This window comes from Poecilia reticulata, chromosome 2 (assembly GCF_904066995.2).
Source record: "Poecilia reticulata chromosome 2, P_reticulata-male-v2, whole genome shotgun sequence".
NCBI lineage: Eukaryota > Metazoa > Chordata > Actinopteri > Cyprinodontiformes > Poeciliidae > Poecilia > Poecilia reticulata.
The window spans coordinates 41,955,296-41,974,785 of NC_088831.1; the positions used below are offsets into that span (position 1 = coordinate 41,955,296).

The 19,490-nt window shown below is 37.1% G+C and overlaps 1 protein-coding gene across 2 annotated transcripts; it reads right to left on the reverse strand.

Moving 5' to 3' along the window:
* Window positions 1-1,265: 1,265 nt before the first annotated feature.
* Window positions 1,266-17,576, reverse strand: LOC103461837 (interferon alpha/beta receptor 2-like). 2 transcript variants are annotated; one of them, XM_081604681.1, is made up of 8 exons: window positions 17,123-17,576; window positions 12,946-13,069; window positions 12,551-12,601; window positions 11,341-11,519; window positions 10,297-10,445; window positions 8,840-8,999; window positions 7,651-7,766; window positions 1,266-5,492 (listed from the first exon to the last, which is right to left on the reverse strand). In XM_081604681.1, the coding sequence occupies exons 1-8, from the start codon at window positions 17,169-17,171 to the stop codon at window positions 4,866-4,868; spliced, it is 1,455 nt and encodes a 484-aa protein (XP_081460807.1). In that variant the 5' UTR covers window positions 17,172-17,576; the 3' UTR covers window positions 1,266-4,865. The 2 variants fall into 2 exon arrangements, with proteins under 2 accessions (XP_081460807.1, XP_081460808.1); XM_081604682.1 differs by lacking the exon at window positions 12,551-12,601 and having other exon boundaries at window positions 17,123-17,571.
* Window positions 17,577-19,490: the final 1,914 nt, after the last annotated feature.

Genomic DNA, 19,490 nt, shown 5'->3' on the forward strand with positions numbered 1-19,490 from the left:
GAACCTTTTCCATCAATATTAAGGAATTATTGACATAAAACAAGCTCCTGCATCTTGTTGAAAAGTTACTCCTAAGTTAGTTTGTCTTATTTCAAGTGTATTAAGATCTTTGCACTAGAAACTAAACCAAAAATACTTGGTAAGATTTTGTCTTTTTGCAGTGTAGGCCCCCAATAACAAAACATAAACACACGGTTTGGATAAATAAGTCCAGGAAAACAGGATCCTGAAAAAAGGATTAATAATCCTTAAACATTTGAAATGTGTTAAATTAGTCCCACAAATCAGATTTTCTGAATTTTAATTTCTGATTTTTCACTCATTTGTCTTTGAAAAATACCTCCAGTTTACTCAACCTAGTCACAGTCTTAATCCCAATTACATCAGGACTTTGACTAGGCCATTTTGACACTTTATGGAAGGTGAATCTTCAGGTCTTTTTCACCATCCAACATGTTTCCCCCCCTCCCCATGTTTCTCCTGTTTTTATCTTCCCATCAATTATCTCTCTTGATGAAAGTCCCACATCATGCTGCTGCCACCACCATGTTTCATTACAGAAATAATGCACTTAGATGGATGAGCTGCTTTCCTCCAAGTCCCTTTAATTTACCATTCAAGATTGTCTCTGAATGTCCAAAATATGATTTTTTAAAAATTTAAAAGATATTTTGTGTAAATATTGGGCACATCGTCTATTGAATCTTATTTTATAAATTCAGAAACGCAACAGAATTCCAATTAAAATATATATATTTCTATATTAAAGTATAGAGATACACATTAATCCAGAAAGACATGCAGATGATAGATTGCTCAACAGATTTGTAAATACTTTGTCATTCAAACTGATTTTTTATAAACAGGATGAGTTTAAGAATATTAATATAGTTTAACAGACTTTTGCTATTTAGACTCCATTTCATTTTACATTTATGAAATATAAAGAATAAAAAACTAGAATCACAATAAAATAAGTTACAATAATAAGGAAATATATTTAAATTTGAATTTAATTGAAGCCAAATACTACAGATGTTCCAACATTAATAATTTAAATACGATTTCTTTGGTTCAAAGTCTCAATGAGTGTAAATCCAGCAGTAAAACACGGTGGAGGTCCCATCATTAGCCGTGTTGGAGATCTTATAAAACATTAAATAAACTCAACTTGCTAAATGAATAAATCAAACTGAATACTGGAAACCATCCAGCTGGACGCATTACACAACATGCTGAATTTAAAATGAAAAATAACACTAAAGTTTAAAAAAAAAAAGTTTTTTGTACCATTTATTTTTAATTTTCCCATCAGTGCAAAATACAAAAATATAAAATATACAACAGACAGAGCGTTCCATACGGAGCGGTCCAATTTCACAGGAAAACCGATTATGGCTGAACAAGGTGAGGTGATGAGGCGAATTTGATCGAACAGTGAGGATAACAAAATGAACATTTAAACAAAACAACTAAAAAATATGGCAACATTTCACCAAAACATCCAGACTGAAGTAGCTGCAGGAATCTGACACGGATTTGGAAAGAGTTAACCACCCGGGTTAACATCAACTTTGATCAGAACAAAAACAAAACTTAGGAGTTCCTGATTGTGCATTTTTAACCAACATAAAACACAGAATCAAATTATAATGACAGAAAACAATCAGTGTAGATGAGCTGACTGTTCTCAGTTTACAGTCATTAGAGGGGAAACCAAGGTAATGTAGACCTGCACAGCTACTGGTTCATTATTCACCTTTAAAAGTCCATTTGGAAAAAAAAGAAACGGATACAACAATAAAATACTGTAACTAGTGAAAAACACTCCAAAAACACAAAATCTTGCCAAGTATTTTTAGTCTAGTTTAGTGGAAATATTTCTGTACACTTGAAAATAAGACAAAAAAACTAAATTTGCTTTTCAGAAAGATATAAGAGCTTGTTTTAGGCAAACAATTCCTTAATATTAACATTCCCACATTAACCTGGGAAAAATGTCATGAAAGTAAAATAATTTGCTAGCAAAACAAAGTCTTCATCAACATTAAGGAATTATTCACTTAAAACAAACTCCTATATTTTGCTGAAAGGTTATTATAAGTTTTTGTCTCATTTCAAGTGCACTAGACCAAAAATACTTTGTAATATTTTGTGTTTTTGCAGTCCAGGAGCAAAACATGAGAAAATGTTTTCATTTCACAACTGAACTCTAAAATAATACTCAGAAAAATAATAATTGGCCCTTTTGCTTCATGTAAATGTTAAAAGAAATGCCAGAAAAATCTGAAAGAAATACCTGCTTGGTGTAAACGAGAAAGCGGGCGGTTCAAGTTAGAAATGAGGCGATTATGAGCCGCCGGATCGACACAAAACTAACCAAACATTCTGGAGTTCTGCTTGGGTTGCTAGGTGACGGGCTGGCGTTGCTAGGTAACGGGCTGGCGTTGCTAGGTGACGGGCAGTGCCTGCTGATTTGTAACGGAACATTTGGGAGGTTTTTGAAATGGATAACTTATTGCCAACAAAAAAACTTCTGAATGTTGTTTTAGTTTAGTGATTTGGCTGTTTTTAGAAGCAGTAGAAACCAAATCCAAGTATAAAAACGTGCAAAAACGTTAATTATTCCTATTAAGTTCCATCTAAATCTAGGCGGTCGGTCACTAGTCACAAGTTTTCCACCACACTGTCCAAAGGTTTGAACCCTTTACAGCAGTGCTCCCCAACCTTTTTATTACCGCGGACCGGTCAAGACTTGGAAATTTTGCTGCGGCCCGAGGGGGGCAGGGGAGGTGGGAGTGAACCGTGAGATAAGGCTTCTGCATGTTGGTGTTCCCGCCAAATACTGAATATACCCTATTTGGGTTGTCTTGGCCCTTTTATCGCAGCCTGTGGGGTTTTCCCTGACCTGTTGAATGTGACAGGTAGCCAATCAAAAAGCGCGGTGACGTAAGAACAGAGGGGAATCCCAAACAGCTGACATATTGCGCAACCGAGAGTCCGGTGGATATCGGAGATGATATGTGGAAATGTTTATTATTAAATCTAAAGGTCATTTTTATGTTAATTCAGTTAAAAACCTTAACTATGAAATAACATATTCACCTCCAAATTATAGTGCAGCAAATAGAGCGGCTGCTCCCGTCGTCTTTCATCCACCAGCTTTTCTTTTTATTACATCTTTTATCTATTAAAATGAACTATCACTATTGCTTCTACATCGTCATTCGTGTTTGGTTATTCTAAATTCCCGCCATGTTGGGGGTTTTACTGGATCATCCTCTGGAATCAGGACGTTCGTGACTGGAATCAGTTCGTGTTGCTCCTGCCTTGGACACACGAACCGATCGAACCTGTTGTACTTTATCAGCTCTGTGGTCACAGAGGTTTGGAGAATCGGCCGACAATTCTTAAATCTTGCAGTCTAAACCAGACTTAAGACTCACAAGCTCTACTCATCTCCTCTCGACCACTGCCCAAACGCTCTGACTCTGGTCGCTATGGTAACGTTTACATATCCTTTCAAAATAAGATACAGAAGCGCCACAAAAACGAACATTTTACTTTTGTGAAAATTTTAACTCACGATAATGACTAACGGGAGCACTGAGCTTGTTTCTCTGCAACGAGACGGTTCATCTGGGAGTGATGGGAGACAATGACACCCGACGTGTTGCTTATATGCAAAGGGTGCTCATGGTCTCTACGTGGTGAAGCAGTTTGAAGCTTCATTGCCTCATTAGCGAGCCAACATAAACTATCGAGCAGGAGACTTGGGAAACAAAACCAAGAACTAGGGGTCGGTGTTTATCGTATCGTTTATCGTGATAAATTTCTTATGGCAAAAATTTTGATACATCGTTGTCATAATAAATTCCAATTAATGTTTAAAACCTCCCATATTATCAGGAGTTCTACCTTTACTACTTTTCCCACCATCTGTTCAATGGAAGCATCAATAAATGTGAAAATATGATTAAAAGCATTTATGATTTGCAGTCCAATTATATAAATCATATTTTTTATGTGACTGGCCTAGGAAACCTTTACAAAAAGGAGTGTTTTTCAAGAGTAATACTTGTGTTTGTGTGGATATTATTGCCCGTCACAATAAGCAATAAATCGATTGATCGCACGATAAGTTAAAATAGATTTGGCAGATAAATATTCTGTATTCTGTTTTTTTTTATCTTTGAGTTGGTATACTTGCATAAATATGCCTTTATTATTATTAGATTGGTTAATGATGTCAAAATGATATCGTTTAACGCAATAATTTCAGGGAAAATTTATCATCCAGCAAAATTTATCATGTGATACACAGCCATACAGTTTACCTAGAAAAGAAGCAAGTAGCCCTTATTGTCACTTTATCCTTATGAAAACGGAACAATAAAACCTTAAGCCCACCCCGGGTTCTGAAGTTTGTGGGCTGAACGGACTCCAGCCACTAACCGTGGTTGGTCGTTGGAGGGCTGGAAAGCAGTTTGAACCATTACCATGGCGACGGGTTTCACACATGTACATGGTTCAAGCGACTCATCTCCCTGAGGGAAAAACATCGGCTGCGTTCGGGTTCATCAAGGAGCGGCTTGTTTGGCGCCCACCGCACGGTGCGTTTATGTTTCTATCCGTTTAACTTTGTTAATCTAAAAAACAAACAAAAAAACAAACTGGCTTGGATTTGTGGAGGTTGAATGTCTTCCACTAAATGATCTAAAGTGCCAACATGCAGCGACTGACACAAGAAAGTCCAATTTGATCACAAATCTATGTGTAGAATTGTTCTAATGAAGATGGAGTGGAAATGTATTCCTGACCAGAGCCGGGTCAGTCCAGCTGATCCAGACCGGATCGGGGACGCGTCACGTTGCCTGTCTGCGCATGTAGTCGCAGTCATCGTAATCTTCATCTTCATCAGTATCAGTACAGCATGACGCCGCGGCATCGTCAGCAGGCTGAGGAGGCTGAACCAGAGGAGTTGCCAGAGCGCTCAACTCATCTGGAACATCTGGGCAGCCATCTTCCTCCTCCGTCTCCTCCTCTTCCTCCTGCTTCTCTGGCCAGCCGAACGTCAATGTGAGGAGGTTCACTTCCTGTCCAACGTTCACCGCCGCCTGCTCTTCCTCAGTTCTCCTTTTTTTTAAACTATGAAGTTTCTGTTCAGCTCCAGGCCGAGGTTCTATAACAGCTAGAACCTCGTGTTGCGATATTGGGGTCCGGTTGGGTGGAGGTTCCGGTTTGGAAGGTGAAGATAAGGATGATGAAGATGATGAGGGGGAGGAGAGCGGGGTGGCGCCTTGACGCAGAGCGTAGTTTGCACCAGAGGAGCTCATACCGGAGGTTTCTGTGCAGCTCTCCTTGTCCGATTCCTCTGAACTGCTGGAGGTCCTCTTGCCTGCAGGGGGCACCATCGACCTGACGTTGAGCAGAGACGACGGGGCGTCTCCACAGGACGAAACTTTCACTTCTTCTAAGTGAGAAATGGAGGTCTGGTGGAGAGGCAGGAAAAGCAGGTTCAGATTTACTACATCTGGAGATTAAAAACACTTTTTCAGAAAACTTTAAAATACTTTCCTGAACGCATCAGGAATATAATGTAGCAAAGAGTGAAATCCTTTATTGTATTCATTAAGTGAATACAATAATAAAAAGGGACATTGCAAGAATTTTGTCACAAATTCTTAAAACTAGAAATATTTCCACCTGACATGCAACCAGAACAGAAAAAGTTAGCTGAAAACTGCAGAAGAAGCTGATAATTAGCTGAAATTTAAGCAAAACAAATGGCAAATTTAGTGCATTTAGTGACAGATTACAAATGACAAATTACAAATGGACTCATACAAAGGTTGGGCTGCTGTAAGGAAGATTATTCCACTGATTTCTGTCAGGGCTATGAATCATTTTGAGCTTGACAGTAAAACTGCTCAGCCTAGTTGGCAGCTCACTAAGTTAGACTGTTCAGCTTCATTAAGCCTATAAATGCATAACAGCATGTTAAGTGTATTGGTTAATGCTAGCATAGCTAGCTCTGAGCAGCATGTCTGCATAGCAGCAGACTGCAGGCTAGCCACTAGATAAGACTGATTACTTATCCAGCTGAGGATAGATAAGATGACCTAGAGAGACAAAGATACAGAAGATTGGCTAGAGACATAGATAAAGATAAATGAGAATAGCTAAAGACATACAAGATTAGATACAAATAGGAAACTTACACTGTATTAAGTGGCTGTTTGCAAAAAATGCCACAAATACAATTATCCATGTCAGGGTGTTTTATTATTTTAGCAGGAGAAGGAATAAATGTTGCTTTTCTGTGTTAAATGTAGGGAATTAGAATGACAGCATTATTTCTCATTTAAAATGTTTTTTTTCCCCATAAGATTATTTATGCAAAGTTACGCAAGTTTCCCAGGGGGGAAATAACACATGCAAAACTACCATGAAACATTCACCGGAAACTACATGGTCTCTGCAGATGGGTGCTTCCGTTTTGTCTCGGTGCTGCAGACCACAGATAAAAAAAAACAACAACCAAGGCCAAGTCTCCAATCTGAGAGTGCTGACATGGTAGCTGATGTTCCTTCCTGTTATCACAAATGTTCAGTCTTTCAAACAGTTTGAAATTGAAAAGTTTCTAATGTGGCAGGGAGTGTTTTACTCCCTGATGATGCAGCCATTAAAGGGAAATTTTAATGGCTGCATTAGTTGATCCTCAGCTTTTAAAGTACATTTGCACAGCAGACATTTATGTGGGTTTTGATGTAATAGAAAGTCGCCCGCAATGGTTATAGAGAACAACCTGTGGTGTTTAAACTGTAAAGCGCATCATTAAAAACATTCGGCATATTGGAGCAGTGAGACAACCTGAAACCAATTTCTGTTACCTTCATGTAAGGACAAAGCGAGAGGTTTGCTCTGAGTGCTCTTCCTCGAAGTCAGAAACCACTGCGCTGTTTTTATTTCTTCACAGAAACGTTTGAAGCAGTTTTCTCAGAAATCTCTAGACGTACCAACCTCGCGCCGTTAATCCAAACTGAGGCTTCATTGTCAACGGACAAAAAAAAAAGTCTGAATATTACATTAGATCCTAAAAAAACAAAAAGAAATGCTAGGTTTTCTGAAAAGTATGTTTGTTGGCTGTGGAACCCAGTGGACCAGTACCAGACATGCTGATCCAAACCATCCAGAGTCTGTGACCTCTATTTTAAAATGAAATTTAACTTTTCCTTCACCTGAAAAGAGGATTTTTGACCTCACCAACTCAAATTTAAGACTTTTTAAAACCACTATGAACAAAATTTAAGACTTTTATCAAGACAGAAATGTTCATAAGAAAATCGCAAATAAATAAATGGTACGTGTTGGCAACTGGCGAAGATGAACGTTATCCAGTCAGACGATAAATTTAAACTTGGCTAATGTTAGCCATTTTAAAAGCCAATTAGCTAACAAAAGTATATTAGCAGCTAGTTAGCGGTTGCCACAGCAGCAGCCGCCATGAGTGCAAGTCAAAAGTTTGCGCAAAAAAAAAAAAGACATTGCAAAGGAAAAAGGAAAACCAGAATACACACGATTAAATAATCCTACCACAGCAAAATTAAAGTTGTTTTCCGTTTTACCGGCCGGCTGCGTTTCACTCACCAGAACCGACGGCATCGGACTCCGTTTCAGACAGATGAAACCGGTCCAGACCAGCAGAGCTAAGACGGCGATGACGGCCAACACCAATAAACTCAGCACTGCAGAAATGACTGCGTCTGCATGGAGGAGACATTATTTTAACCGATTAATCCAGAGAAAACACCTTCATCATGGCAGAAACTGACTGGGCCTTTTTCCTTTCAAACACAGGATTTATTTCCTCATTAATACGTTTTTTTAAGGTTTCTATCAGGGTCTGTACACTTTTCTCAAAGTACAATCAAACGTTTTTCAAAATTTTCTAGAACTACACTTTGAAGATAAAAACAATCCATCACCAAAAACAGGCCGTGTCGATTTACTGTTACATGATAGAATTTATTACCATTATTAATAACAATCTACAGCAGGGACAAGGAAACTCAAATTTTATGTTTGGAAATGTCTCACGCATGACTTATACACCTGACTGGTCTGAGAATAAACCACTAATTTAACAAAAATATAAATATATAAAACTATCTTTATTGCAACTACAGAGTTCTGCAATTCATTGAGAAATTAGGAATAATACATGTTCATTATATTTAAACAATTCCAATCAACCCTAATTGCGCAAATTACTGTAAAGACAATATACAAAGAAAGTAAAAAAGAAATCTCTACAAAATGCTCCTGCTTAGTTTTCTGGCATTAAACAAATAGAAATGATTTACTAATTCTAACTAACGTAAAACAAAAAAGATAAGCTCCGATTTCACTTTACAGCGAGGAAAAATAAAAGTGTTTTTATATATCTGAACACAGAAGTACGTAAGCTTCTGGTTTCAACGATAAACAAAGGTTTATTCTGTTTAATTTTTTTATTTTTATTTAAATTTCACACTTTTTCCTCTTTTTCTCGTTTAAACACAAATGGGCTCAGAAGATTAGGATCCCAATATGAGTCGAAAGAGCAACACTTGATTTCATTGGACTTTGGGGGGAAATATTTAAGAAAAATTCAATAAAATTGATAAAAATATTTAGAGATCTGAGTTTTTCCACACAAAGCTCATATTGATTTTGTTACTCAGACATTGCAGCAGCTCAATAAAAGCATTAAATAACTTGTTTATCCAATAAAAACAGGTGAACTGTGTAAATACAGAGTGGATCATTTAGAAAACAACAGGAAAAATGTTTCCACCTGAATAAAAGTGTCCTGGGACAGAAATGCACTCAGGCTGGCTGAAGTTGGACGACAGGTGAATCAGGCTGTCGTTGAACCGGATCGAGGCGCAGTAATCTCTGCCCGGAACCAGATCCATCACGTTTTCCCTGCTTTCCAGGGAGCGAATGTTCAGGATCTGACATGAAGAGGAGAAGAACGGGGATGTCACACCGCAAAACAGACAAAACTGTGATTCTTTTATTAAAAACGACAACAAAAACATCATTTTATATACCTTTAGATGTGGCGCTGTCCCGCGTATACATGAAATCTCAGACTTTGTTCATAATAGATCCGATTTCCAATTTTAATGCAATTTTTTTCCAAAAAAATGAATTACAGAAAATATTTCCAGAAAGTGGCTCGTTTTTGTTTCAATCATCTCTTCTGTGAATTATCAGGGCCAAAGTACGAGAATTTTTGTTCAACAAGAAATATTATTATTATGTTGGAAGAATAAAGATGCAGATTTATCAGAAGAATGTCTTAAATTACTAAATAAAAAAGGTTTGATGAGAAAAAAGCTTTAATAGTAACGTGACAACCATGTGGTTCTTTCTTAGAAATAACTGCTTAACAGTTTCAGAGTCTTGCTGCTGATAATTTGATGCTGATGTGTTGAAAGATGAAATATTTCTTTATTTGTAAAATTGAAGCCACAGTATAACTTCACAAGATTCTTCATTTAAAACTTCTATAGAAGTTCAAATAATTAAAAGCTGTAAAAAGTGGTGGTGCTGACAACCAAGGCACAATAAAATGTCTATTCACAAACACTTTGCTTAAATTGAATTAAAGCAAAGTGGCAAAAAAAAAAAATCTAGGCCACTTTTGGCAGAACATATTTACAGAAAAAGTTTTTTTTAATCTTAAATGCAAACTATACATTTTTGTACAGTTTTGGCTTAATTTACACCTTTGAGGATATTTTTCTGACAGCGAATTGCCTATTTTTGAATCAAATTACTCAAGTTAACAATTGATTACTCACTTAGTTGGTAATTATTTCAACCATCGATTAATCACGATTAATCGTTTGCAGCAGGTTATAACAGCTTAATGAGACTAAAGTCATTGTTAGAGTTGGGATTTCTGTTTAATCCGAGTTGTGTAGAGGTTCTAGTTTTGCTATCCTGCCAATAATCTCCACTTGCATTGCAGGTTTGAATGATTTTATCTCTGAACTTGAAAACAGTTCCTGTGTTTAGATTATTTACAGGAAGAGAAACATCTCTTCTTCTGACATCCTAAATAAATCCCGTGGTAACCTCATGCTGCTGCAGGCTTTTTAAACCACATCACATGAAGATATTTGTGATTCCTGCTCAGCAAGTTGCATAAAAGTTTAACCCCTTTAGGTTTTGATAATGCTAACAGGAAGCTAACAGGAACCATCCAGGCTGCTGAAACTGGCTCCATTTATAAGTCAGTACCTTGGCTTTGCTGGTGTGGCTGCTCTTGATCCGAAGTTGGTATTCGATGTTGTTGTAGGTCTCCTGGAAGTGCGAGTACGGAGGCAGGAAGCGCAGGCAGAGTTTGGTTTTGCAGGATGTGACGTTCAGCTTGGGCAGAGGCAGGTGGGCTGGCAGGGCAGACATGACGATCACATGATTAACGAGCCATAAGGCAAAGATCAGTCATCAGATGAGTGCAAACTTGTCGATAATTATGAAAGTTTCCCTGAGGCGGCCATTAAAATAAGTGAACGTGAACCATTTAAAGGAGTGGCATCCCTCCTCAGATTGTTTTCATTTGATACTGCAAAAAACAAACATCTGATCAGAATTTGAGAGCAAACTAACCAACTAAGGAAAAACGTCTGTTTTTATGTATTGTGATGCACATTAGTGCTTTTTAATCTTCTTAAATTTGTAACTTAATATGTTTATTTTGTTCATTATAATTATTCCAATTTTTGGAAGAATCTTGGATAAGTCTTTATTTAAAGAGGTGAGCATAAGACTGACATGGCAGCTGTCATGAACATAAAGGAGTCTTCAGGAATGTTTACGGCTGTTGTCATCGTGTCATTCGGTAAATGACACTTGATGCAAAGTTGACTCTTCTACCTGAATTTTAATGTAGGTTTTAATGCAACTTTGCATAAAAATGTAATTATTTACCAAGTAATGCAACTTTTAAGGCACATTTGCATTAAAACTGTCAGTCAGACATTCATGAAGACTCTCTCATAGTCATTGTAGGTATTATGTCATGTTTATAGCAGAGTACCGTGTCAAATAAAGTATTACTGAAACCTGTTTTTTATATTATTGTACCTTAAGGGACTGCAGATGAAAACTAGACTTTATGGCTAACTCTGTCATATTATGCAATGCACATTTTCCCTTTTGAAATAAAACAACATGTAATAAAAAGTTTAATAAAAATAATAAAAAAACGAAGTGAATCAGACAAAGAAGCCTCTTTAATACCAAAGCTATGCTAGCCCCGCTCCAAACATGGAGATAACTCACCCACTGGTTTATATTCTCCAAGTTTGGCTGGCTGGGATGCGTTGTTCCCCAGGTGAGCCTTCACCTCGATGTTAAAGTTATTCTGTAGGCCTCCAAATGTTTCAGTCAGGTTGCAGGTCAGTGGACTCTGAACGCGTTGGCAGCCGGGTACCGGGATTAACCGCTGGTTTGAAACCAATCTGGAGAGGGAAAACCAAGCAGAAAACAAGAGATTTGAGTTGAAATAATTGTTAATGTCTATGTTCACCATGAGTCTCAAATTAAAAACAATCCAAGGGTATCTAAACCGAGCTTTCTCACTCCCATTAGCTAAAGGAGCAGTTTTTTTAAGTGAACCTATTATGGAAAATTCACATTTTGGATGTTTTTGTACCATACTTCCATTTGGGTCTCAACTATTTCTAAAAACAACAAATACCCTTAAAATATGCCATCCAGCCGTTTTGTTTGGAAATAATTTAATGTTTTTTGAGTGTGGAAAATAAGTTATTTCAAAAAGTCAGAATTGACTGGAACTATGCAGTTGCCTAGCAACCCCAGCAGAGTTCCATCCGTTACCTAGCAACCCCAGCAGAGTTCCATCCGTTACCTAGCAACCCCAGCAGAGAGGTTGCTAGGTAACCCTGCTGGGGTTACCTAGCAGAGGGGTTGTCTTTTCCAGCAGCACAATGGCTGCTGGAAAAGACAAGTGTTTTGTTGTCAACTTACCATCCAGAAACCACTTGCTGCATTCTTGTTGGTTGTGCAGGAGGATCCACTTCTGCTTTTCAAATATGTACAATTGTATAATTGCACATCTATCTATGTGGGATCAATAGAGTATTTTTGAATTTGAATTGAATCTGTTTGTAGCCATTTTGGTGAGTGCGTGGCCGGCATCAGCTTATTTGGATTTAAAGTGACAGGACGCCCTGAAACAGCTCATTCTGAAAATAGAACTGAGCAAACTGAAATCTTAATATCCAAAAATGAGTTAAGCCTGTCTCAATAACAACATTTAGCTGGATGACAAATTGTCCCAGAAGTTATTGAGATAAACCATAATACTGATGTTTTGAGACAATTTTTAAGTAATATAACGGTTATGGCATCATAAAACAAGTAATATCAATACATTTTAATTTATAACAAACATTTAAGTCTGGAACCGGAAGACTTTTTAAATATATAAAATAAATAAACAAAAACAACAAATACAATGGATACTGACGCCTCTGTAAACAAAATTATCCTCCAAGAAAGGGCTTGTTGAGACTGAAGACTTTAGTCATCCAGTTTTTGGTAGAAATGGAGAAAAAAAAATCATGCAAATTATATTAATAGATTATCTGTTAATCTAGTAAATTAGGTGATTAATTACTACATAAATAAACTGTGACCGTAGATGAAACGGCTGACAAAGTGGTTTGGTCCCAGTAGCTTTAATTCCTGGCTGCTGGTTTGTTTAGGAAACATTTCCTGAAGTGAAACTCCTCATGGATCTCCAGGTTTCTCTCTGGGTGAGAGTCCCTCGACACAAACAGTGACTCATCTGCACACAGCAGCCTGCAGCGGTTTCCACTCAGAGACGCCACCAGGTGAGACACGCCAACAGGTGAGACCCACCTGGAGGTATGAACGCTGAAATACGTCCCACTGGGGGTTCCTGCTCCGGGTTCCCATCTCAGCATGTAACCCGACTGATCCAGGGTCACCTTGACGTTTAGTGGTGCTGGAAGCCCACTCACAGCTGCAACACAAAAACAACCAGAACGGTAAGCAGAAGGGGACAAAAAGCCAGTTTTAATGGTAAATATATTTTCAATCATGGGGAAAAATAAGGTGAATTCTTTACAGATCGTCCACTATAGTTCAGTTGTGGTTCGCACACTTTTTCATCAGCAAAATTCAAGAACTTTTCTAAATTTTCACACTTTTCCAGCTAAAAAAAAACAATCCAAAATAACTAAAAAAACAAACTTTCAATTCACTAATATATCATTTATTACTGTCACTAATAATGTCTTGTTTCTAGTATTTTTACTTTATAGCAGGGACAAAATAAACTAAAATATAACAAAATGTCATGTTTTGAAAAGCATCTTTCACTCAACCTATGCACAATTTTTTTTAAATGATTTAAATAAAAATGATTAAAAAAATACTAAAAATGAAAATGACTAAAAATAAATAAAAATTATTAAAAATAATAAAAATAGAAACAAAAAAATTAAAAGAAATGATAGAAATAATTTTGTCCAAGTCTTTGTCAAAATAATTAAATTAAGCATTTGTAGCAACCATAATCGTGATAACAATGCAACAATGTAAAAAATTTTTTTTTTAGGAAACTGCATGGCCACATGACTGAGTCACAGCAATAAAAGCCCCACAAACACAAATACTGCTCTTGTAAAACATTCCTATTTGTAATGCACTTCTTTAAGTCATATAAAGAAATGTGATTCATACAATTAAACTGCAAATTGTGAGTATAGTTAATTATATTTTTGAATTTTTTCATGCTTTCATTGAACAAACAGTGGACAAAAAATAGTAAGCAGAAAACTCTTTCCTCTGCATGCTCTGTGTTTTACTGGGTTGTTAGTCCATTGCATTTTGCCTGATTCACTTCTAGCTGTTATATTAGTGGGATAACAGGGATAATTATCGGCCCATCGCTTTAGCCAGTACACTATCCGAGGTCCTGGAAAGGATTAGATTACCGTAAATGAGACAGAACATTTTCTCCTTACTTCAGATAGCCAGTTTGGTTTTAAAAGTGTCTTCGCTTTGAAAGATTTTAGATTTGTATAATAGGCACAACTCTACAACTTTTCCTTGAAGGTTTTTGATCGGGTTAATCAAGAAAAGTTATTTTATAAGCTACACAACAAAGGGGTTCCCAGATCTATTGTAGAATTTTGTCCTTTTGTTTCATGCATCAGTTAATGAACATAAAATGTGGTAATCGTGTGTCGGCTCCTTTTAAAATAAGGAACAGGGTTAGACACGGACGTATTTTGTCTCCTCTTCTTTTTAATGTGGATGATTTATCCAAGTGGCTACAACACTGTGGGACAGGGTGGGACCATAATTAACCATCTGATGCTGATGATTTAGTTATTTTTAGTTCTTAGTGCTGGTCTTCAACAGTTATTGAGGACCTGATCAGAGTATGGTCAGGAGTCTGGTATTATGTACAACGCACTGAAAAGTAACATTATGATTATAAGAACCAAGGAGGATCAGAAGTTGGTTGGTACTTCCTGACTTCTCCTAATCTGGTGTTGTTCTTAAAGTGTTCTGTCAAATACCTGGGATATTATACAACTGATGACACTAGGGCTGAAACGATTCCTCGAGTGATTCGAGTACCTTGATTATTAAAATTCCTCGAGGAAAATTGACCTGCCTCGAAGCTTCGTTAATTTATGTTTTATCATTTAGCGCACCGTGTTTCAGCCGGAACATTATTTGCGTTGTGCGGAGCTCTGACTTCCGCCTCTGAGTTGTTGACGGAAGCTACGTGTTAGCGGCATAACGTCCAATCTTCAAGTTCGGCCCGCGGGGATTTTACTGATTGGTGATAATTCCGGGTTTTCATCGTTTTTGTGGGACCAATAAACATCCTTAAAATGACCGGCGCGATGCCGGGAGTTCGGCAGCCTTTCTGCTCCGGAGCTGCTGGTTGAACGGCGGGAAGAAGCTGAGGAGGATTTATACAGGTGAGCGGAGAGACTGAACACGGCGGGCGGCTGAGGGTTGATGCTTACAGGGTAAGAGCAGCTTTACGGACGAACCGCACAATAAACTTATATCATCCCGGTCTGAACAAACGGGAGGCGGAACATGGCTGGTAGATGAGTTTCTGAACGGAGGAGCCGTAAATATCCCGTATTGCTCCCCCGGTCTACAAAAAAATAACTGGTAGGGAAGCTCAAATGTGGAAAAAATAGACTGATGTTGATATCCGAAGATTTACCAATATTTTATTTCATAATTGTTTTTATCCAATTACTCGATTAATCGTAAGAAAAATCTATAGATTACTTGATTACTAAAATAATCGTTTACAACAGCCCTAAATGACACTGATGGACATTTACAGACAACGTTGTTTAATGTATGCACTAGCCAACATGCTGGTACGTAAATTCAGGATGTGTTCTGCCTCAGTGAAGGCGTCTCTCTTTACAGCATACTGCTCTCCTCTGTATACTGGTCGCTTATGGAGACAGTAGAAACAAAGCAGTTTACAGAAACTCCAAGTGGCTTACAATGACGGAATGAGGATGATGCTTAGGATGCCGAGGTGGATCAGTGCTGGTCAGTTATGTGTTGGTGTCTCCACTTTTCATGCCGTCTTACGAAACCTTATGTACAGGTTAATGTGGAGGTTACATGTTTCTACAAACAACATCATCCAGATACTAAGATATTTCACAAAGCTCAGTCAGGTTTAATGTGGAATCACTGGCGGTCTAGCTTTTCTGTAAATCAGTGACTATATGTGATTATCATCTTTTTATGTGATTGTTTCTTTCTTTAATGTTCTTTCTATGGACCCATTTATGTCTTAAATAAAGCTGATGATGAGTAAAACTAAAAATACTGACAGTTCATTAACAGAAATTTTCCATGACGACGATAAATCAAAATTATCATCATGATGAGAAACTTATCATGATAAATGATACGACAAATGCCCATCGTTAGCTTGAAAACAAATTAGTTTCAAATGACTTGCAAGCTTCCCTGCTCTGTTTATAGTAGCCTGTCATATAAAAACCCAATAAAAACTTTGAACTTTGTGGCTGAAATGTGAGGAATCTTGAAAAAGTAAAACACAATATGCCAAGTCCCAAACAAGTTTAAGGACAGAGCTCAAATCGTGTCAGCTGCCGGAAGCTGACACAGACTCAGTGGCAGATTGAATATTAAATATGGATATAAATAAGTTTACTTCAAGCAAATCGATAAAAACAATAATAAAAACAATACATCTAAATATGTCCATACAGCTGCCACAGATTTTCCTTGGCAGGTACCACCAAATTAGTGACTGTTTGTGTGTATGTACTTATGTATTTTTTATTCATTTATTTAGTCGATTTGTTCAATGTTACGGCCCTGGGCCTTAAGGGCTGGGCTGCAGGTGTTGCTTTTGTCTGTCCTTGTGCTCCTCCCCTTTACAGGTGCTGCTGATCAGGTTGATTGGGAGTGCAGAGTACTTAAACCTGGCTGTCTCCATCTTCTGGGTCGCCTTCAGCGTCCACTCTGCCGCTTGACGCTTGTGGTGTTTTGTTGCCTGGCCTCAGCTCCCCTCCTTTTTGCACATTTGCGTTTGTCTTTGTTTTGGCACTTCAACACTTCCATATACACTCATACAACACATCCAAGCATTTGCATTACACCACTGATACTGATATCCACAATCCATTGTTGTTTTTGTTAATAAATCTTCATTTTTCTACACTTTAACCCCTGCATGGTCTCCCGTTTTTGTTATGACATTGAGCCAGTCGTAACATTCAAAATAAACGTATTTGTATTGATATTCAATTTGCCACAGAACCTGTGTTAGCTGCCAAAACTAAGCTGTGGCCCCTGTCACCGGAAGTGCCACTCTAGCTGCCAACTGCCAAGACACGAACATGGTGTCTCTGCGATTTGAGCATGTGTTGCAATGGGTCCACAATGAGCTCCGAACCCGATAATAAATAGGTAAAACATAAAAAGCTCAGAGAGTCATAATAATCCAGGTGTTTTTGGGTTTCTGGTTGGTAAACTTTGAACTCACCTGTCAGAGCCAGCGGCAGCCAGGTGAGAATCCACAGCAGTTCAGTCATGACGGAACCATCTCAGAACCGTTTTCTCCTGGGCTCCGCTGCTTTCATGTTCCTTAACTCTATACTTGACGCTTCTCTTTAAAAGTTAACAAAAATAAACACAATTTCCCCAACGAGTCCAGTAAACGCCAAATATTTGGACGATACCCCACTAAACAGACGCCCACTCCCCGGAAACGTGTCGCTAGCTTAAACACGGACTACCACCGCTCGGAACCAGTAAAACTCCAGAAACCGAACCGAATTTTACTCGGAAACTGGTTCGGAATGAAAGTATGAGGTTTCCCAGCGGCATCCATTAGGACTTCAGGGAAATATTCCCACCACGGACAGAAGACAACCCATTCTGGGAACCGTAATATGTACTCCTGCTGCTGGTGCGTTCACTGACATGCTGTTACTTTTGAAACCTCTTTAGGAAGCTTTCATAAACTATCATACCCAGATAGTTTATGAATAGAGACTTTATAAACTATCTCGGTATGATTCTATAGTTATAATTACAGATGCTGCTGATGGTAATTCAAGCATTTACTTACTTGCGATTGCCTTTCTTTTTCCGCATATAGATTTTACACCAAACGTCCGACTGACAATAAATGCAACATAATAGAAGCGGTTTTTAGGAAGTCATGTGACCTACCCAGCCTTTTATGCGAAGAGCTTCACAATTTACAGTTTAAATCGTTTAATTTACAGTTTTAACAAACTTTAACTCTGGCTCAGCTTAACAAAATGATCAGTAAACAAAAACCTTAAACTTCGACTGAACGTAAAGACTCTTGATCAACATATAAACAGGAAAAATATGAAGACTTCTGACTTGTTTTTTATTCATCAGTATAAAAGTCCTCATTTCACAAAATAATTATTTAAATACGCAAATACAAAATACTGTAAGAGCAAAATAACTAAAATAAACTAAAGTAGCTCTATGAGGTGTTTAAAACATTATTAAGGCAAAAACTACTACTAATATGATTAAATAATAAGTGTAATAAATGAAAATCAAATAAATCTGTGAAAAAAATTAAGCAAAACTCTAAATGATACTAAAATAAAATGAAATAAATATGTAACACTATAATCAGAGGAAAATAAGACCAAATGTATAATAAAATACAAGCGTAAAATTAATAACAAATAAGAACACAAGACAAAAAAATGAAATAAGATAAGTCTGTCAAAATGCACAAAATTAACTGAAAGAAAACTTCAGATTAAGTATTGTTTTATCTGAATAAAATAAAATAACACCCACATTTCTGAGTTTCAAATGTAAAAAATGTTCAACATTTGAACTCAGAAATTTTTTTTTCTAGAAAATATCTGATAATAGTGTTGACTTTTTAAAAGTTTAACATTATTGAAAATTGAAATTGTCAAAAAGCTGAAAAATCAAGTTTTCAAAATATTCAACTTTTGAAGCTTAGAAACTTCCATTTTTTTCCAGAAAATTTCTGAGATTTATCTAGAAAAAAAAACCATTTTGACTTTTGAATCTCAGAAATGTCCTCGTTTTCTGAAAAATTCCTGAGATTAATCTCAAAATGTCTGATATTTTCTCGCAAATGTTCATACACAGAAATTTCCAAGTCTTTTCTTGAAAATTTCTAAGATTAATCTAAACATTCCTGAGTTTTGGAGGAAATCTACTCCTATTAACTTCTTTCCATCTACAGAGGCCCTAATACACTGTGGTGGAATCCACATAGTCAATTTTATTATTTTTATTATTAAATCCTTTTCAGACTTTCCACCCATCAGGTTTTACGAAGTGAAAGACCAGCTGTTTTAAAAGCCAGAACAGTTGAACTGTTGTGATTATGTTTTACTGAACTGCCCCACTTAGAGGCTCCCTAATGGGGGCAGTTCTCTCACTTTTACTTTTGATTTAACTTCTGTTGAATTGATAATAAAATAAATGCTGATGTATCATGTGAGTCATCTGGAATAATAAACTCCTTGAGATAAAATAATTTATCTGGAAATAATCAGGAAGGAGAAGACATATGTTGCAAAAAATTATAACGTATTAACATACCATGTTTTTTTCGATAGATGTGTAGCTAACATAACTAGTAGCTAGCTAGCTAGCTCGACATGCTCGATATGTTCGCTATGCTCTAGCTAGCTGAATATATCTAAGTACTTCCCAAGAGGAGCTGGAAAACATCGCAGGAAAAAGGAATGTCAATTTTTCGTTGGTACAATAAAAAAAAATGTGCATAAAAAAAATCTCAAATTAACATGGTTTTGTGTAGTTTCTAGTGCAAATTAATACTTAAAATTAGACAAAACTTGTCAGCAACATGTAGG

What these genes read in the sequence shown, in the direction of transcription:
- LOC103461837 (XM_081604681.1), bottom strand. Translation starts at nt 17,171, where the DNA reads ATGACTGAACTGCTGTGGATTCTCACCTGGCTGCCGCTGGCTCTGACA. An exon ending in ATAATTTTGTTTACAGAGGC is followed by an intron (nt 11,520 to 12,550) that starts GTCAGTATCCAT and finishes TTCCCTCTCCAG; the next exon opens with ATTGGTTTCAAACCAGCGGT. An exon ending in GTCCGATGCCGTCGGTTCTG is followed by an intron (nt 5,493 to 7,650) that starts GTGAGTGAAACG and finishes CCTCTCCACCAG; the next exon opens with ACCTCCATTTCTCACTTAGA.